Here is a 17,879-nt window from a genome sequence, read left to right on the forward strand (position 1 = left end):
ACTCCTCACTTGTATTCAGGGGCAGGCTACCTCTGAATGTGGAGGCAGTACACCATCATGGCTGGTAGTGATTCCAGCCTGATCTTCCAACTATGTGTCTAATCCTCTTTTAAAGCCATCTACTGGTTTCCCCAGTAGTAATGTATGGAAGTGAGAGCTGGACCATAAAGAAGACTGATCGCCGAAGAATTGATGCTTTTGAATTATGGTGCTGGAGGAGACTCTTGAGAGTCCCACGGACTGCAAAAAGATCAAACTCATCCATCCTTAAAGAAATCAGCCCTGAGTGCTCACTGGAAGGGCAGATCCTGAAGTTGACGCTCCAGTACTTTGGCCACCTCATGAGGAGAGAAGACTCCCTGGAAAAGACCCTGATGTTGGGAAAGATGGAGGGCATAAGGAGAAGGGGACGACAGCGGATGAGATGGTTGGACAGTGTTCTCGAAGCGATAGGGGTGCCTGGCGTGCTCTGGTCCATGGGGTCACAAAGAGTCGGACACGATTGAACGAATGAACAACAACAAAGTTGAAACAAAATAGAAAATTCTTTCCAGTAGCACCTTAGAGACCAGCTGAGTTTGTTCTTGGTATGAGCTTTCGTGTGCATGCACACTTCTTCAGATACACCTGTACCCACCTGCTACCCACCTGTAACAACAACAAAGTTGGCACCCATCACTGCATATTGTGGGAGCAAATTCAGCAGAACTCTTTCCTTTTGTCTTTCCTGAATCTTCCACCATTCAGCTTGATCCAATGACCCTGGAGGCCCCATTTTATTTATTTGCTATTGCATTTCTAACTCCCCCTTTCCTCCTGTTATAGGAAAATCCTTGGGCTCACTAGGATTACCAAACAAAGACACCAGCTAGGAATAGAGGAGCAAAACAGCAGCCAGTAGGCCTGGTCTTTATTCAAAGGACTGTTGCAACAGGACTTCCACTCACCACATGGGAGAAGCAGGAAGAAGCCCAGAACAAAGGATGGCTCCCACTTTTATCAGTTTTACAAAGATATCCACACACCACCCCTAAAATTACATCATGCATACATCGCAAATACATCACAAATTGGGAGGGTTTGGTGACAGATACCTGAGCATCAGGTTTGTCCCCATCCTTCCCTTGACCTCCACCTCACACCCATCAAGTAAGACAAAAGAAGTTCCTGGTTTCCCAGGCCAAGTTAATCACACCTCTTTGTCCTGACCAAGAACCTAATCCATTCCTGGATGGTTTGCCATTGTCCATGGGATGACTGCCTGTCTGACACCTATTTGCCAGGATGCCAGTGATTACCTCTTGTGCAAGAGGCTGCTGTGTACGTGATCCCAGGTTTCAGGGATTATGCCTGCCCACATCCAGGGGTGGAGCAAGGGGGGGTGCCCCCCCCCGCGTTTGCCACTCCGGGCATCCAAGCGGCTCTGTTTGCCAGTGCCCACATCCCAGGCTTCCCCCTTTGTAAGCCATTCCTTTCCTGAATAGAACAAAGTTGGAAATGGTGAAAATCCATACTGGAGTGATTTTATATGACTTTCTAAAGTTTCCCCAGTGAGCCAGTATGTCATTTGTCAGTGAATTGTTACATTTGGTAATGTGCAGCAGAGGCCTTTTGAATAGAGATAGGAAACACTATGATGAAGTGTTTTGTGGGGACATTTGCCAAAGTAATTGTGTTGATTTTGGTCCTAGTCTGACACTCTAAAACACTACAGCATAGTGGTATAATGTATTATAATTAATGCTAGTATTATAAGGTGCCATGGCAAACCTAAGTAGGGTTGTCACCTGTTCTGTATAAATACAGTATTGTCCCATATTTCAATGTAAAATGCTGCATCCTGTATTGATGCACCTTTGTCTTGTATTTCAAGTCTTCTCTCTCTCTCTCTCTCTCTCTCTCTCTCTCTCTGCCAAGTTAGGGATCCTCTCCAAATGCATGTGTTTGAAAGAGTGTATTTAAGTTCTGGGTAACCAAGCACAGACAGATCTACAAATTCATGTGTGTGCCTGTATGTGTGTGACAAATTCCAGAGGGGCCATCCTGTTAGGCTGCAATAGATCATAATGTCTTTCTATTGCAGTTGGAAAGACGATAAGGTCCCTACCAGAGTGGAATGGCAGACCAAGTTGTTGGACTACGCAAAGATGTCAAAAATGACCTGGAAAATCAGAAACCAGGAGGTTCCAAACTTCAACAAGGAAGAGGGGGAATTTATACTATACTTGAGAGACCACTGTAAGCATCTGAACTCTTTAGTAGGTCTTAAATAACTCTTGTACTGTAATGTTACATAGACTTTGGACACAATGGAGAACCAAAAAATTAGAGTTGACTTATAATATGCAGCCGAAAAGGTTAACTAAAGCACCCATGGAGGGGAGGAGGGAAGTCCTGAGATTTGGAAGAATCTTGTGTAATTTTTATTATTTGTGATTTTGAATGTGAACAAATCTGTAAAATCAAATAAAAACTATTTAAATAAAAAGCAATAGATCATAATGGTTTGCTTTGAAGTCACTTCGAATCAGATGGAAAATAAATAAATCGCCGCCCCCACCCTACCCTGATCTTTATTATACCAGAACAAAGGTAGTAACCCTATTTCAAGCACGACTGCGTTTAGCCAAATGTTGGCGTCTAGGCGCCCAGCAGCCCATCCCAGTCCGCTCACCCATCCATCCAAATGGGCCAAAAGGCTTTCCTTCGCATTGATGTTGCTTCTGCTCCTTCCGACGCCGTTCGCCATTGGCTCGACAGCCGGAGCACGTGGCGGCGGGGCGTTATTGGCAGGCTGAGCCTTAAGGGAAAGAGGGGGCGGGCTCGCTCGCTGCCTTGGGCTGCACTGAGTCATTCGCCTGTGCGGAGCAGGAACACAAACAGGCGGCAGAACTTGCTGAGCTTGAGCGGAGCAGGACGAGACGGGACGGGAGGCGCGTTTAGCCCAGCCCCGCAGGGGAACGACGCACCATGAAGCGACCCAGCTCCTCGCAGCTCCTGCTGGGGCCTCTCCTCGCCTTCTGCTTGCTGGTTGCTGTCAGCGGTGAGTAGGCAACACCGATTTCCCCTTCCCTTCTCTCGCTGCCCTGCCTGGTTTCTGGCTACTGGAGGTGGTGGGTGGGGAGCCCTCCTTAAATTGCGCGCGGGGCGCCTCGAAGGCGAAGCTGCCCTGGCTTTAAATCCGTTTGTCAGCCCAGCCCCTCTAGATTCGTTCCTTCTCTGCGGACCAAATCCTTCCACGAAACTCATTAAAGCGCCGTGAAATCTCGAAATGCCTATTTGAAAAGATCAACCGAACGCACTAGCAGGGTATGTTTACGCGTTGGGTTGGAATGCGGTTTGGTTAGGGTTAGGGAAAAGCACTCTGTACCTGCTCAAGAGGTTCTGTGCGCAACGATTAATTCGCCAGGGGCGGCGCGCGGCGCTAAGTTCTGGCTTTATTTTTATGGGTCGTAGCCTCCCTGGCTGTGTTTTGGGGGATTTAGCCTCGGCAAGCTCCAAAACGAAGACCTGGTTATGAAGTTTAGAGAAGCAGGCCCTGTGTTCAAATTGTGGAGGGGAACGATGGGGGAAGGGAAAGGGAGCTAGTGAAATCCACAAGCCTCTGACTGCCCAGTTTTAGCCTATCCGTATCATTCCTCAGTAACATTTTACAAACAATAGCTAAGGGGGTCAACGCAAAGAGTGAGAAGGCTGTGCCACTCTTCCCCCACCCTCTGAACCTTGACTTGATGTGGGGATCATCAGACTAACATTTTGCAATGTGGGAAAATAGGCACCATATTTTCCCACGGGAATTGGTCTGTGGAAATCAAAGTGAAAGGAGAGCCTAAGGGGGCCTGCTCTAGGCTTTCAGGGTCATTGTTTTGATAAGTAACCTCTTTTCTTAAAACCTGGTGCTAGAGATGTATTTTTGTTCTCCTTCTATTCTGACCTATAGGTCAGAACTTAGGTACATGTGCATGCTTGGTTTAAGGGACTTGGTACATGTGCATGCCAGGACTTAGGTACATGTGCATGCTTGGTTTAAGGGACTTCCTAATAAATCTCCCAAGGGTTCTTTTGGGTGCTTGTGCGCAAGATGTCAGTAGGCTTTTGTGGGGATGTGGAAGTCATTGGATGAGTTTCCAAAAGGAGCTTAGGGACATAGGAAGCTGCTTCTATAACCTGGTCAGATCATTGCTCTGTCTAGCTCAGTTTTGTCAACACTGCCTGGCAATGGTTCTCTGGACTTGGAGGCAGAAGTCTCTCTCAGCCCTACCTCTGAGCAGTGGCCCCTCACAAGGGTTAATCTTACTTGGAAGCAGCTGTCTGGAAATTTTACCTAGATGTGCACCTCCAGATTGAGGTTGCTATAGCTTTAAAGACACCATGGTTTGGCTTAACGCTGCATCCTGACCTTGGCCCCATGGTTTGTCTTGCTCCAGACAAACCATGCACTTTAACCAAGGTGTGTTCCTAGCGTACCACTTTATCTAGGGTAGGCATACCATAAGTCTGGGTTTTAACACTACGCCAAACCATGGCTTCATCCCTTGTAGGGCAGCGGCATTGGGGAGGAGCATTGTGTCAGTGATCTTTTATTTATTTATTTATTTATTTATTTATTGGTTAATAATAAAATCTTTATTACGGTCCAGAGACCCAACAATATTTATTGGTTACTTATTAAATTTGTGTACTGCCCTATACGTCTCGCAGGTCTTAGGTTGCAGCATAAAATCGCAATATGCAAACACAAAATACACAATAAAAACAAAAGTCCCTTCAAGTCAGGGAACCTGCTTGCTTGCACTAAGCCATGGTTTGTTTAGCTTTATGTGTAAGTTGGGCTAAAGCGATGGTCTGAAATTAAAAACTACTACTTCTTGCAAAATAATGCAACTCCTTTCCTGCTCACCATGGAGTTGCTCCCAGTTGCCTTCAATATGAAAAATCACCTCTTTCTGAAGAGTGCCCTGGATGATTTTAGGCCAGTCGCTTTCTCATAGCCTAACCTACCTCGCAGGGCTGTTGTGAAGATGCAGTGTGTTGAACTCCCTGAAGAAACTGTGGAATATGAACAAATAAGGACATAGGGACACAGGAAGCTGTCTTAGGTGGAGTCCGATCATTGGCCCATCTAGCTCAGTATTGTCTACTCTGGCTGGCAGCTTCTCCAGGGTTTCAGCCACCTTTACCTAGAGATGCTGGGGATTGAACCAGCAACCTTCTGCATGCAAAGCAGATGTACTACCACTGAATTGCAGCTCTCCCTTAATAAGCACATTGAAAAGTAATTCCAAACAATTGCTTTCAGGATTGGGATGTAAGCATCATATTTTCCTTATGCTCTATCCATGGCAAATAGGCCTTGGACAGCCAGTGTAGTATAGCGCAGTGATGGGGTGAAGGCTGATCTGGGCCCCATCTGCACTGTACATTTAAAGCATTATCGTATCACTTTAAACAGTCGTGATGTCCCCCAAAGAATCCTAGGAACTGTATTTTGTTAGTTCAATTCTCAGAGCTACAATTCCCAGAGTTCCCTGAGAAGAGGGATTGGTCGTTAAAGCACTCTGGAAATGGTACTTCTGTTAACTGAATAGGGGATCTTCTAATCACTCTTGGCACACTCAACAAATTACACTTCCCAGAGTTCTTTGGGGGAAGCCACGGCCAATTAAAGTGGTACGATACAGCTTTAATGTGTAGTGCAGACGGGGCTGTGGATATGATCGTGGCTGGTGATCACCCCATCTGCAAGGAGTCCAATTCCTTTTTTTAAAAAAATAATATTTATTAAAAAGTTTTAAACAAAACATCAAAAAACAACAAAAACAATTAAAAAAGCAAAAATACAAAACACTACAACAAAAAAGAAACTATTAACTTAAACAACATGTATTTTCCTCACATCTTAGTCGGACTTCCTCCTGTCTCCTCCTACTGTGTCCCTTGCAAATGTCTTAAGTAACTTCCCAATTAAACAATATCTACTCTACTTCTAATAACAATTTTCTTACCTTCTCTTATCACTTACTTAAAAATATAACAAATATAACAATTCCTAACTCTATCTCGACATCTTACCTCACTCCTAAATTCACATCATTTAACTCAACCTTTATTTAACAGCCTGTCCTTATTTTCAAAATAAAAATACAATTTAAATTTTCCCCATTCTTTTTCCACCGTGTCGTCTCTCTGGTCACGGATCTCCCGGTCATTTCTGCAAGCTCCATATAGTCCATCATTTTCATCTGCCAACAAGGAGTCCAATTCCTAATTGCTTATAGTAGCAACCAAATGACTCCCGATTAAGACTGCTGAAATGAAGGAAACTTGGGGTTTTTGTGTGTGCCAGGACTGTGAGCTCCTTTCAGTTTTGGTACTTGGAGCAAACACTTGGGCTCAGAATTACTTAATGTTATATGCATTTCTTTTGCTCCAGTTCCTCATGGGTGGACATTGGGTCCATAGTTAAAAACGACAACAACAAAGCATATTCTCCAAGCCTGAATTTTGCTCACTCCTTTTCTAGTGGATATAGGCTGTTGGACTTGGGTCAGGGAGACTTGGGGTTGAATCCCAACACAGCCCTGAACCTCATTAACTGACTGTAAGCTAACAACTCTCTCTTAGCCTAGCCTACCTAACACGGTTGCTGTGAGGACAAAACGTGCGTGCATGGGAAGGGATCGTGTATGCCGATCTTGAAGGGAGAGCAGGATTTAAAAAAAAAAAAACAAGTTAGCAATAGAATGAGGAAGTTGAGGGCATATGTTCCTTGTAACATCTCTTCCCACACTTGGCAATGCTCCTTTGTGTGGTCAGAATCGGGGATTTTTTCTTCGGTGGTTTTACCTGGTTCCTAAGGCAACTGCTGGAGGAGAGAGCACAGCGTATTTATATTTCTGATTGATGGTGACAGTGGGGAGGAGACGGTTTAAATGCTTACTGCAGGGCTGTGATGGGTACGGGCTTGAACCCAACAATGAACTAAGCATTATCTGCCTAGTCTCTTGTTAGCACTTTAGGGCAGAGTCAGCACTCCTAAGTCTTTGTTGGAGGAGGGGAAAAAACAACAACCCGAAACTCAGGACGGTGGAGGTGCAGAGATGTATGTAGTTGAAAGGGATTAGGCTAGATTCTGCATGAATGAAAATCCCAGTGGATTCTGCTGTTGGTGCAATCTGTCCTCTCGTCCCCTTTCCTTTTTAAAATTCTAACTTAAGTTCTGCATCTTGCAACCTCTGGGCCATCCAGCCCCCTTCGTTGGTGATAAATGTCCCCCACTCACTCGCCACACTTGCCAACCCCAAAATATAGGGGTGGATAGGGGAGCAGCCTCTGATATTTGGCAGATGGCACCAGGCCCACGGGGTATTTAAAGTATATTGCTTCCCCAAAATAATCCTTTGGAACTGTAGCCTGTCAAGGGTGTTGGGAATTGTAGTTCTGCAGGGGATAAACTGCAATTCCCAGGTTTCTTTGGAGGAAGATGTGCGCGTAAAATGTGCCTTAAATGTATGGTGTGAATGTGACCTAAGCCACTTTCCATCAGTGATGCCCCTGCAAAAATAATTCTCATTCCTTCTGCCAAGCGTTTAGAGTCAAGAGTAGAGAAAATGCTACTCTTCCCAGTGAATCAAAGCTCTATGAATGATTTGGGCTTTTATTTGGGGGTTATAAAACATTAGGGAGAGGTGGGCAACTGTAATTGGGGCTATTCCAGTTCCAGGCAGTGTACTACATTCAAATACTATGCTTTTTGAGCACATGGAAGGAATTTTCTATGCATTCATGAGGACTAGCAGCTTGGCATCCCCCCCTTAAATGAATCCTGTTTTTTCCCCAGGCACTTCTGACTCTGGGAAACAGACACATTGTTCTCTAGGTTGGGGGCATGATTGTCTTGCTCATCCGATTTCCTTGCCTCGTGACAGTGAGTGAAGTGGGAATTGGTTCTGACCCAACAGTCTCGATGCAGACACATAGTATTCTTTTAATCATTAGGCAATCCTTCCCCCTGCAAGCAGACAATATTTTCTTATCCCAGCCAGAAGATACGATTCTCCCTTTCCATTGTTTGCTGGTTTGTTTATCATGGCCGAACGGAATGAGGTGGTTTTTAAACAGTAGCTAATCAGAGGACAAAAACATTCATAGCCTGCAGTCAGAATGGGGGAAAGGAAAAGAATATAAAAGAGCACCCATGGGTGTGGGAGCAACCTTTTTATTCTGCAGGGACACCCTAGAGAGGACCCTAAAGCACCCTAAATAGGAACAGATGACATGTAGGATATGACACTGCCGTGTGCCAGATCTGGTTTCTTCATCTAGGCTAGTACAATCTACTCTGCTTTATATTTTGGTTGTTGATATTTAAATTTACTAGTCCATTATTATTATTATTATTATTATTATTATTACAAAAAGCATAAAACAAAACAAAATTTAATTCAATTGTATTTTTACAAGGCAGGATTAAAACATCCCACTCACCAAAGGCCTGGCACCTAAAATATGTAATGATGGCGCCAGGCGAGCATCCTTGGGGAGGGCATTCTATGAGTGGGGAACCACCACTAAAAAAGCCCTGTTTTCATCCAGATCTCACATGGAGGGGGCACATGAGATTTTAAGCCATTTTTGTGTACACCACTGCCCAGAGACCTCTCGCTCTGGGGCTGCTTAAAGGTACCCCTGACTGTTAGGTCCAGTCACAGATGACTCTGGGGTTGAGGCGCTCATCCCGCTTTACTGGCTGAGGGAGCCGGCGTACAGCTTCCGGGTCATGTGGCCAGCATGACAAAGCCGCTTCTGGCGAACCAGAGCAGCAGACGGAAACGCCGTTTACCTTCCCGCCGGAGCGGTACCTATTTATCTTCTTGCATTTTGACGTGCTTTCGAACTGCTAGGTGGGCAGGAGCTGGGACCGAGCAACAGGAGCTCACCCTATCGCGGGGATTCAAACCGCCGACCTTCCGATCGGCAAGTCCTAGGCTCAGTGGTTTAGACCACAGCGCCACCCGCTGCTTAGACATGCCAATAATAAATAAAAATAATAATAACATACTCAGATTGGCAGTAGCTCTGAAGGATTTCTGATGTGACTCTCTCTCCTATGACAATTGCCTGCTTCCTGTCTTTTCTAGTTGGAACTGTTTGGGATTGAACCTGAGACTTGTAGAGACATCAAAAGCCATCTTACACCCAAGTCAGGTCACTGGCCTGTCTAGCTTCAGATGTTAATGATTAAAAGGGTTTATATACCACTTTCATTTCTAGAAGAACTGCTTAGGCAGTCCACAAACAAATAAAGGTGGACATCAAAATTACAAGTATAGAACCAACTGTAAAAATACAGCTTACTGGAATGAAAATGTTATTTTATTATTAAGGTATTTATAGGCCACCTTTTGACTTGTAGGAGGAGTTCCATTGTCACAGAAATTGTAGCAGTTCACAGACGGGAGAGTCGCCCTTTAAAACCCACCGTTTTCAACTTTCCTCTCTGCTCTAGCCTCTTCATTGCAATAGTAAGCTGCTTGCAGAGCTGTGCAGAGACCTACTTAATGCCTGTCTTATTAGGAACACACCAGGGAAATTAATTGGTTCTGCTGTAAATTGAGGGTGAATGCTGCACACACACCCCCCCCCCCCCCGCCCAGAGAAGCTCAATTCATAACCTTTTCATGAGAGATAATCGAAACAAAATAGAAAATTCTTTCCAGTAGCACCTTAGAGACCAACTGAGTTTGTTCTTGGTATGAGCTTTCGTGTGCATGCACACTTCTTCAGATACTATGGCAGACCAGCACGGCTACTCACCTGTAATGAGAGATAATATGTTTTATGAATGGGAAACCGTGCTTTGTGAATGAAGCTGTCAAATGATACATTGTTAAACCGAAAGGTGGGCAGAACAGCAGTGTTCAGACCGTATTTTACCTGAGCAGCCACCTCTGAAGATATAGGCAGGAATCTCAGAAACCCCTCAATGGGCTGAGAATGTGTCAAGTGATCTGTAACTGGGTTGGAGGAGGTTGCTCATCAGTAGAAGAGGGGAACTGTCAAATGGGGGTCTTTTGCTTATCAGAGAATTTAGGCAAGAGCAAGAACAGATCTGGGAGGGAGAAGGAGACTGGGGTAGTTAAAGTGTCTGGACGGGGAAATTAAATGTGTCTGACTGTGGATGGCGGTTTGAGACAGGCAATTCACAAAGTATCATGATGGACAAGTCTGGAAGCTATGTAATCACGTGTTCCGATTTTGCTGAACAACTTGAGGATAGTCTTCCCGACACTTTATGAGGTTTTAAGAGTTGCTCACCACATTGTTTTCCTTGACGCTTGAGTTTGTTTTATTCTGAATTGTTTTATGTGATGTTTTAATGTGTTGTGAACTGCTTTGAGATTTTTTCTTTAAAACAACAACAACAACAACAACGAAAAACTTCATCGCGGTGGAATGGCGCCTAGACATTCTGTTGGGCGATGTTATAAAAAAATAGGTTCGGCCCCAGATGGGAGTCCGTGAACCCGGAGAGAGAGCCTTAGCAGGGCTCCCTCCCTGTCAGATGCACAATGCAAGAAACAGAGACGATACTGAATCTCCCAAAGCAAGGCATTGTTTATTTGAAACTGCTGCAGCAGGGTGTTTTGCAAGCAAAAGACCTCGAACAAAGGCGCGCAAGCTCCTATATAGACTTTTGAAATTGCCCCCCTCCAGCTCAAGACCACCCCCCCATACATCAGAATTACATCACAAATTGGGAGGGTCTGGTAGCAGTGACCTGAGCATCTTGGACCCTGCCCCCATGTCTCCTCTTTCCCTCCACCAAAAACCCATCAAGTGAAACAAAAGATATCTACATTTCCCTATTTCCCAGCCAAGTTATTCACACCCTTTTGTGGGATGCTAGAGATTATCACTCAGGCAGGGGGCTGCTGAGTAGCTGGAGGTGCAACCCCCCCTTTTGTTCCTAATACAAAGAAATACTTGGTCAGTTGGGAGTAGAAAATGGAGTGAGGCCTGTCTTCCTGTGCTGTTTTTCAGACATGTGGCCTTATTTGTTTTGGTACATTAATAACAGTTATTATATATAAATAAAATACCTTAAAATTCTTACAACAGCGACCATAGCCTAGGTTTATGGTGCTGCTTGGTGATTAGCTTATATACCTATCTGGGTTTCTAATGCTGGTCCTCCAGGTGTTTTGGATGAAAGCTCCCATCATTCCTGACCATGACAATGCTGGCTAGGGCTGATGGGCATTGGAGTCCAAAGCAGATCGGGGAAGGCAGATCTGGTTGTTGTTGAACTCTAGCTCCCACCAACCTCAGATGCAGGATTGCTTCAAGCATTGGGGCATGAATTTACTGTCCCTTAAAGGCAGCCCCAGAGCAGGCATTAACAGCTCTCCTGCTGTGGCCCTGGCATCTGTCCCAGAATGCCAGGTTCTGAAACCACCTCTACTTGGCTTCTGAAACTTCTGGGACATTGCCCCTCCTCAAATATTATTTCCCCAGCATTTAAGGGTTAGAAACTCAGTGGTGTGTGGTGGGGGGTTGTTTTTAAATGAAAACTTGCGGTTGTATTCAACAAACTTTTTTAGACCAATCGAAATGAATGCCCATTAAGTTTGATGAGTCAACTCCATCGGTAGGCAAACTAAGGCCCGGATCCGGCCCAATCGCCTTCTAAATCTGGCCCGCAGACGGTCCGGGAATCAGCATGTTTTTACATGAGTAGAATGTGTCCTTTTATTTAAAATGCAACTCTGGGTTATTTGTGGGGCCTGCCTGGTGTTTTTACATGAGTAGAATGTGTGCTTTTATTTAAAATGCATCTCTGGGTTATTGTGGGGCATAGGAATTCGTTCATTTCCCCCCCTTCAAAATATAGTCCGGCCCACCACATGGTCTGAGGGACAGTGGACTGGCCCCCTGCTGAAAAAGTTTGCTGACCCCTAGATCAACACTGAGTAAAAGTTAATTCAGTACAAATCAGAGGTTCACTGAGCAGGAAAAAAAGCGTTCTCTGGAACCTGATTTTTTTCCCCTTACCCTTTTGCAAAACTGGCATTCACACATCCCTGCTAATTGCCAATGCATTTCTGTTCAGCCACCTCCTTACACTGAAGACGCTCAGTGTTGTTCTTGTTTTGTAGTATCTTGGCCACGGGAGCCCGGCTCTCATTTGCATTAATTGTCCAAAAGGCAGGGCAGAGAGACACAGAGGGCAGCTAAGTACTCCTGTCTGTTTGGGAGCAAGTCAGATCAGCGACATCTGAGATTCCTATGGTCATCCCTTCCTCCCTGGCTGTAGCTCGTGGCAGTGCATTGATGGAAGATGAGGTCATCTGGCACCAGCCAGGGCGACAGCACAGGCAGTGCCTGAGCTCTGTTGCTTTTTAAAATTTTCCTTTCCCAGGCTGGGCTGTGAGAGCTGCCCATGCACCTCTGGACGCAGTTTGGAGCCTGGTTTCTTCTTGTCCGTTGGTGGAGCGGAGTGTCAGGAAGTGAGATTAACCCCAGGGACTTTGGCTATAAAAAGACTTACTCGGAGGAGTAGCTTAAGCTAATGAAATCTGTCTGCCATGGATGTTAAAGCCCTACTCCAGCAAACAAGGAGCCTGGAGGCTATTTTTGGAGGATCTGCCTTAGGTCCTCTACAGCGGGAGATTCAGAAGAGGCAAAACGAAAGGAATTCTTCAAAGAGAAAGTACTTCTTCTCTCCGTGCCTAGTTAAACTCTGGGATTCGCTTCTGCAAGATGACGAGTAGAGCTAGGCAATATATCAATACATTGTCCAAAACCGGTTTGAAGTCCATATTGTGATACTGGTTTCATAATTTTTGACCTGGCAATATGTTGTGAATCGTGATGTTTGTGTGCATGCACACTTCCTCATGGCATCTGCTTGGCCTCTGTGGGAACAGGATGCTGGAATAGATGGACATGATTCAGCAGGGTATTCTAATGTACTTAAGTATACACAAGTACTTCTCCACAGAGCACATAATTAACTATGGAATTTGCTGCTACAGCAGGTGTGGGAAACCTTTGACCTATTATTATTATTATTATTATTATTATTATTATTATTATTTTATTGAATTTATGTACTGCCCCATACCCAGAAGTCTCAGGGCGGTTCAGAGAAAAGATAAATATAAAAACCACAACATATATAACCAGAATAAAAACAACAACCCAATAACACCCCCCAAAAAAGAACCACATTTTTAAAGGGCATAGGATGTCAATCAGATCAATCAAAGGCCTGGTTAAAAAGGAACATTTTTGCCCGGTGTCTAAAGGTGTATAATGAATGCGCCAGGCGAACCTTGGGGAGATCATTCCACAGACGGGGTGCCACTGCAGAGAAGGCCCGTTTTCATGTTGCCACCCTCCGAACCTCTCAAGGAGGGGGCACATGAAGGAGGACCTCAGAAGATGATCTCAGGGTTCATGTAGGTGCATATGGGAAGAGTGTTATGAAACGTCCCGCGGGGGCAAGTTGTGAGACTGACCCCAGGCAGGAACGAAGCCTGCGTGCCAGCCTGGCTACTCAAGTCCAGGAGCACACAGATAATATGCGATTGCTCTCCAGCGTGAAGAACAACACACACAAGCCATTAGGCTAAACTACTTTATTGTATCTGCTAGCCAGCTCATATAGTCAGAGCTGTCCATAAAAGCGTCTAGCATCTCTCGAGCCAAAACTGAAAGTAAAGTACAACAGTACAGTACAAAACATCACGTGTGCGGGAAAGCTGGTAGGACTAGTGGCTTTCCCACAAGATAAAAACAGACACAGTCATGTGAACCTCGCTTTTGCAGCTCTGCTTGTAATAATATCACAACAAAGAGTTGGTCCTTGAGGTATTGCGGTCCTGAGACGTTAAAGGCTTTACAGGTCAAAACCAGCCCTTTGAATTGGGCCCCGAAACAACTGGTTGCCAGTGCAGTCGGACCAGGATCCTGCTTGTTGCTGAACTCCTGTCAGCCCCAGCAAGCATTGCCAGTTGCCAAGGATGATGGGAATCAGGGGGCCCAACGTGATGTCACGATGAGCTGAACTCCCTCTGAACATTGAGAGGGCCCGCACCCAATCAAAAAACAAGGCCCCCACAGAACTGCTTCAGCCCCCAGCTGTTCGTGCCTGATGGGAGTTATAGCTCGGCTACATCTGGATGGCCAAAGGTTCCCGACGCCTGTGAGGATGCTCTCCCCCTTAAATAAGCCCTAGAAAAACAAGCAGGATAAAAATAGTTTCTGGGGATTGTTTTTCTTCTCTATTTCATAGCACATGCTGTACCATTGAGCTGTGGCCCCTCTCCAAATATGTCTCCTGTGACCTTTCCCCCAAGTCCTGGACACAATTGGAAATGGGAACCTCAGCTAGACAAACCAGCACCCTGACCCCCGTTGGTATTTATTACTCAGAAGTGGTGGGAAGAGGGACCTTCCCTGTGAAGCTGCTGCCTTGCACTGATTCACACCCTTGGTTTTCCAGGTGACTTCTGTGAAGAGAACAAGTGTCAGAACGGAGGAACTTGCCTGACCGGCATCACCGAATCTCCTTTCTTCTGTATCTGTGCAGAAGGCTTTACTGGGATTGATTGCAACGAAACCGAGAAAGGTAAATGTGGTGTTCGGAGCGCAGGGTTTATTGTTAGAACTTAAACAAGTGGAGGATGGTTTATGATGATTATTAATACAAATTTATAGGCTACCATTAAGCCGTCAAAATGATGTGCATAATGAAAATGGAATACAAAACAAGCTCTAAAACCAACTCGGGATGAATGCTCAGTAATGAAGTCGCTTGGAGGAGCCCAGAGAGGAAAATGCAGGATAGGTTAAAAAAAAAAAAGGGTAAAAGGACCCCTGGATGGTGAAGTCCAGTCAAAGGCGACTATGGGGTTGCGGCGCCCGTCTCGCTTTCAGGCCGAGGGAGCTGGCGTTTGTCCACAGACAGCTTTCCGGGTCCTGTGGCCAGCATGACTAAACCGCAGAATAGATAGGGCATTGGGTAAGGGGCTGATCTGGCTCCTGGCACAAGTTCTGCAGTGGTCTCAAAATCTCTCCACCTTGGGACCCCAAATGCTTACTCTAACAATGGCGGAGTTAAAATAAGTGCAAGCACATCAGTCAGTCCTGCTAATTACGCCATTGTTATTCCATTGCAGAATATGTTTTGCAATGCTAATGACACGCACATCTCATTTGTTGGGAAAGGATATTCACATCCTGGTTGCCATTTGCAAATCATCAGCTGCTCTGACATACATGATTTCTTTAGAACACAAGGAGAGCCTTGGTGGATCAAGCTAGTGGCTCATCTAGTCCAGCATCCTGTTCTCGCAGCGGCCAAACAGATTTCTAATGAAATTGCATGTGTTTTTGGGGCGCTGATAACTCTGCAGGTGGTGGCTTGTCAACCTGCTCTTGAATAGTTAAATCGAGCAGGGGCTGCGAGATGTTCTTGTTTGCATCTGATTTCTCCTTCTGCATCTCTTGTTTTCAGGTGCCTGCCACCCAAACCCCTGCCAGAATGGGGGCGAGTGCCAGGTGGTCCCCAACAGGGGTGACGTCTTCAGCGAATACCTTTGCAAGTGCCCTTCGGGCTATGAAGGCAAACACTGCCAAAACAGTGAGTGTGAGATGTGTCTTTGGGAAAGTTGCGGCTGCAAATGGAAGAGCAGCTCACGCTGGCTTGGAGCCAATGGCCCATCAGTCTAGTACCCTGTTTCCAGCAGTGGGTAGCTACGTGCCTCTAGGAAAGCCCCCAAGCAGGGCAACAGCCACCTCTTGTAATTACATCCATGTTTATAGTAGGCAAGATTATACATTTATATCTCCCTTTCCCTCTAAGGAGCTCAAGGGCGGTGTGCATGGTTCCTTCTCTTTTCCCCATTTTTTTCATAATAATTTTTATTTATTTTCAATTTCAGTCCTATAATAACCTCATTATAACAATACCAAATTGTAATACAATTACTAATGCCAATTGTTCAGATACCAAATTCTCCTCCTGCGTGCTAGAATTGATGGTTTGGTGATTTTCTTTATTTCTGCGTTCCAAAATTTTACTTAATTTCAATTACATTCCGGTCAAAATCATCCCTTGTTGCAGTATTAATAACTTCTATTAGTGTTGATACATTAAATGATTTATAGATCTACAAGTGAGGCACTCAAACTATATCCTTGTTCTTCCTGTGTGTGGCAATTCTGTCCCTTCTCTTTCCCCATTTCACTCTGTGATCCAACGAAGGGCGAGATGTTGTGACTGTGGCTCAAGCTCACCCAGTTAGCTTCCTGGCAGAGTGGGGATTTGAACCTTGGTCCTGCAAGTCCTAGCTTGACATTCTAACCAGTGCACCATACTGGCTGTTCATACTCTTCTCTGTGAGTCTGTTCTTGACAGCAGCTTCAGCCGGTAACAATTGCAGCTGTTCAGCAAAGAAAATTGCAATTTACCTGTCTTCTGGCAACTAAAAGTAGCATCGAAGATAGGAAAAGTACAGTGGTAATCTGCCATATCTTCTGTTTGGTGGCCACGAATGACTTTCAGAGATCTGCAGTCTTAAGACATGGCTGACAAATGCAACAAAACTTTCTTTTATGGTTTTATTTTCATTTATAGAGTTTAAACCATGCCTTTCCTCCCCAAGGAGGGCAGGGAGGCAAATAGATATACAGTCATACCTCATGTTACGTTTGCTTCATGTTACGTTTTTTCAGGTTCACGGCAACCCCGAAGTACCGGAAAGGGTTACTTCTGGGTTTCGCCGCTCGTGCATGCGCACAAGCGCCAAATCGTGCCGGCTTTTCATGTTGCGAACAGGCCTCCGGAACGGATCCCGTTCGCAACCAGAGGTACCACTGTACAAGAGAAAAACACATCAAGCCAATTCTAAAACAGACCAAAACATTCTAGCAGCGATTACAATTTGAAACTTGCTTCCATCCAGCAGTCTTGAGGTTTCCAGGAACAATATTCTTAAGCCGCAAAATGTTGGGTATTTAGTCAAACACGAGTCCTGATTTGGCTGCATTCGGGGTGAGCAACTCAATTCTTCTTTCCTTTTGGCTGTAGACATGAACGAATGCTCTTCGCAGCCCTGTAAGAATGGAGGGACCTGCTTGGATCTCAGCGGGGACTATGCCTGCAAGTGCATGTCGCCCTACCTGGGGAAATCTTGCCAACTCCGTAAGTTCTTGCTCCGTGACGGGTGTGGAGGGTGGTAGTGATGAAGTGACCGAGATCCATTTAGAGCACAGCCGGTGAATCATTGGTCCTACAAATGTTGTTGGACTAGAACTTGCAACATCCATGACTGTTGGCCGTGCTGGTTGGGCTGTTGAGAGTTGGGATCCATCAAGGGGGTGTTTCTGGCCTCCCATTTGTGATCCAGCCCAATAGTCTGCTTCTGAAAACTAGGCGGCTGGAAGACCCTGGGGAAGCTTGCAAACAGGTTGATGAACTGAAGTTTATTTGCTTACACCAATATCTGTTCAAAGAGCTCAAGGCAACATCTTCCCACCCTCTGGTTTATTCTGCGAGGTAGGTTAGGCTGAGAGACTCTGAATGGCCCAGAGAGATTCATGGTTAAGAGGGGATTTTTAAAAAGCCATTACGCCAGCATCTTGTATTCAGAAATATACGGAAGATTGTGTATACGCAAAACATGCTGCCACCCCATAAAATGCTGCCAATGGATATCCCAGTTTCTGCGTTGAGTGTTATCACCTGTATACATGCAGAAATCTTGCAAAATTCTATAAGCCAATAGTGAGCTAACGCCCCCCCCCTGCATTATGAAGCAGTCATGGCTTCCAACCAAGCTCTAATCACTTGCAGTGCAAATAGAAATAAA

The 17,879-nt window shown here is 45.3% G+C and overlaps 1 protein-coding gene across 2 annotated transcripts in view; it reads left to right on the forward strand.

The window, feature by feature from the left end:
• Positions 1-2,807: 2,807 nt before the first annotated feature.
• The window catches only part of MFGE8 (milk fat globule EGF and factor V/VIII domain containing), a 33,422-nt gene continuing 18,350 nt past the window's right edge, over positions 2,808-17,879 (forward strand). For both annotated transcript variants that reach the window (XM_033166881.1, XM_033166882.1), the window contains exons 1-4: positions 2,808-3,043; positions 14,510-14,635; positions 15,524-15,649; positions 17,099-17,212. In XM_033166881.1, the coding sequence (XP_033022772.1) occupies positions 2,971-3,043; positions 14,510-14,635; positions 15,524-15,649; positions 17,099-17,212 (439 nt within the window). In that variant the 5' untranslated portion in view covers positions 2,808-2,970. The remainder of the gene's footprint in view (positions 3,044-14,509; positions 14,636-15,523; positions 15,650-17,098; positions 17,213-17,879) is intronic.

This window comes from Lacerta agilis, chromosome 13 (genome assembly GCF_009819535.1).
Source record: "Lacerta agilis isolate rLacAgi1 chromosome 13, rLacAgi1.pri, whole genome shotgun sequence".
Classification (NCBI taxonomy): Eukaryota; Metazoa; Chordata; class Lepidosauria; order Squamata; family Lacertidae; genus Lacerta; species Lacerta agilis.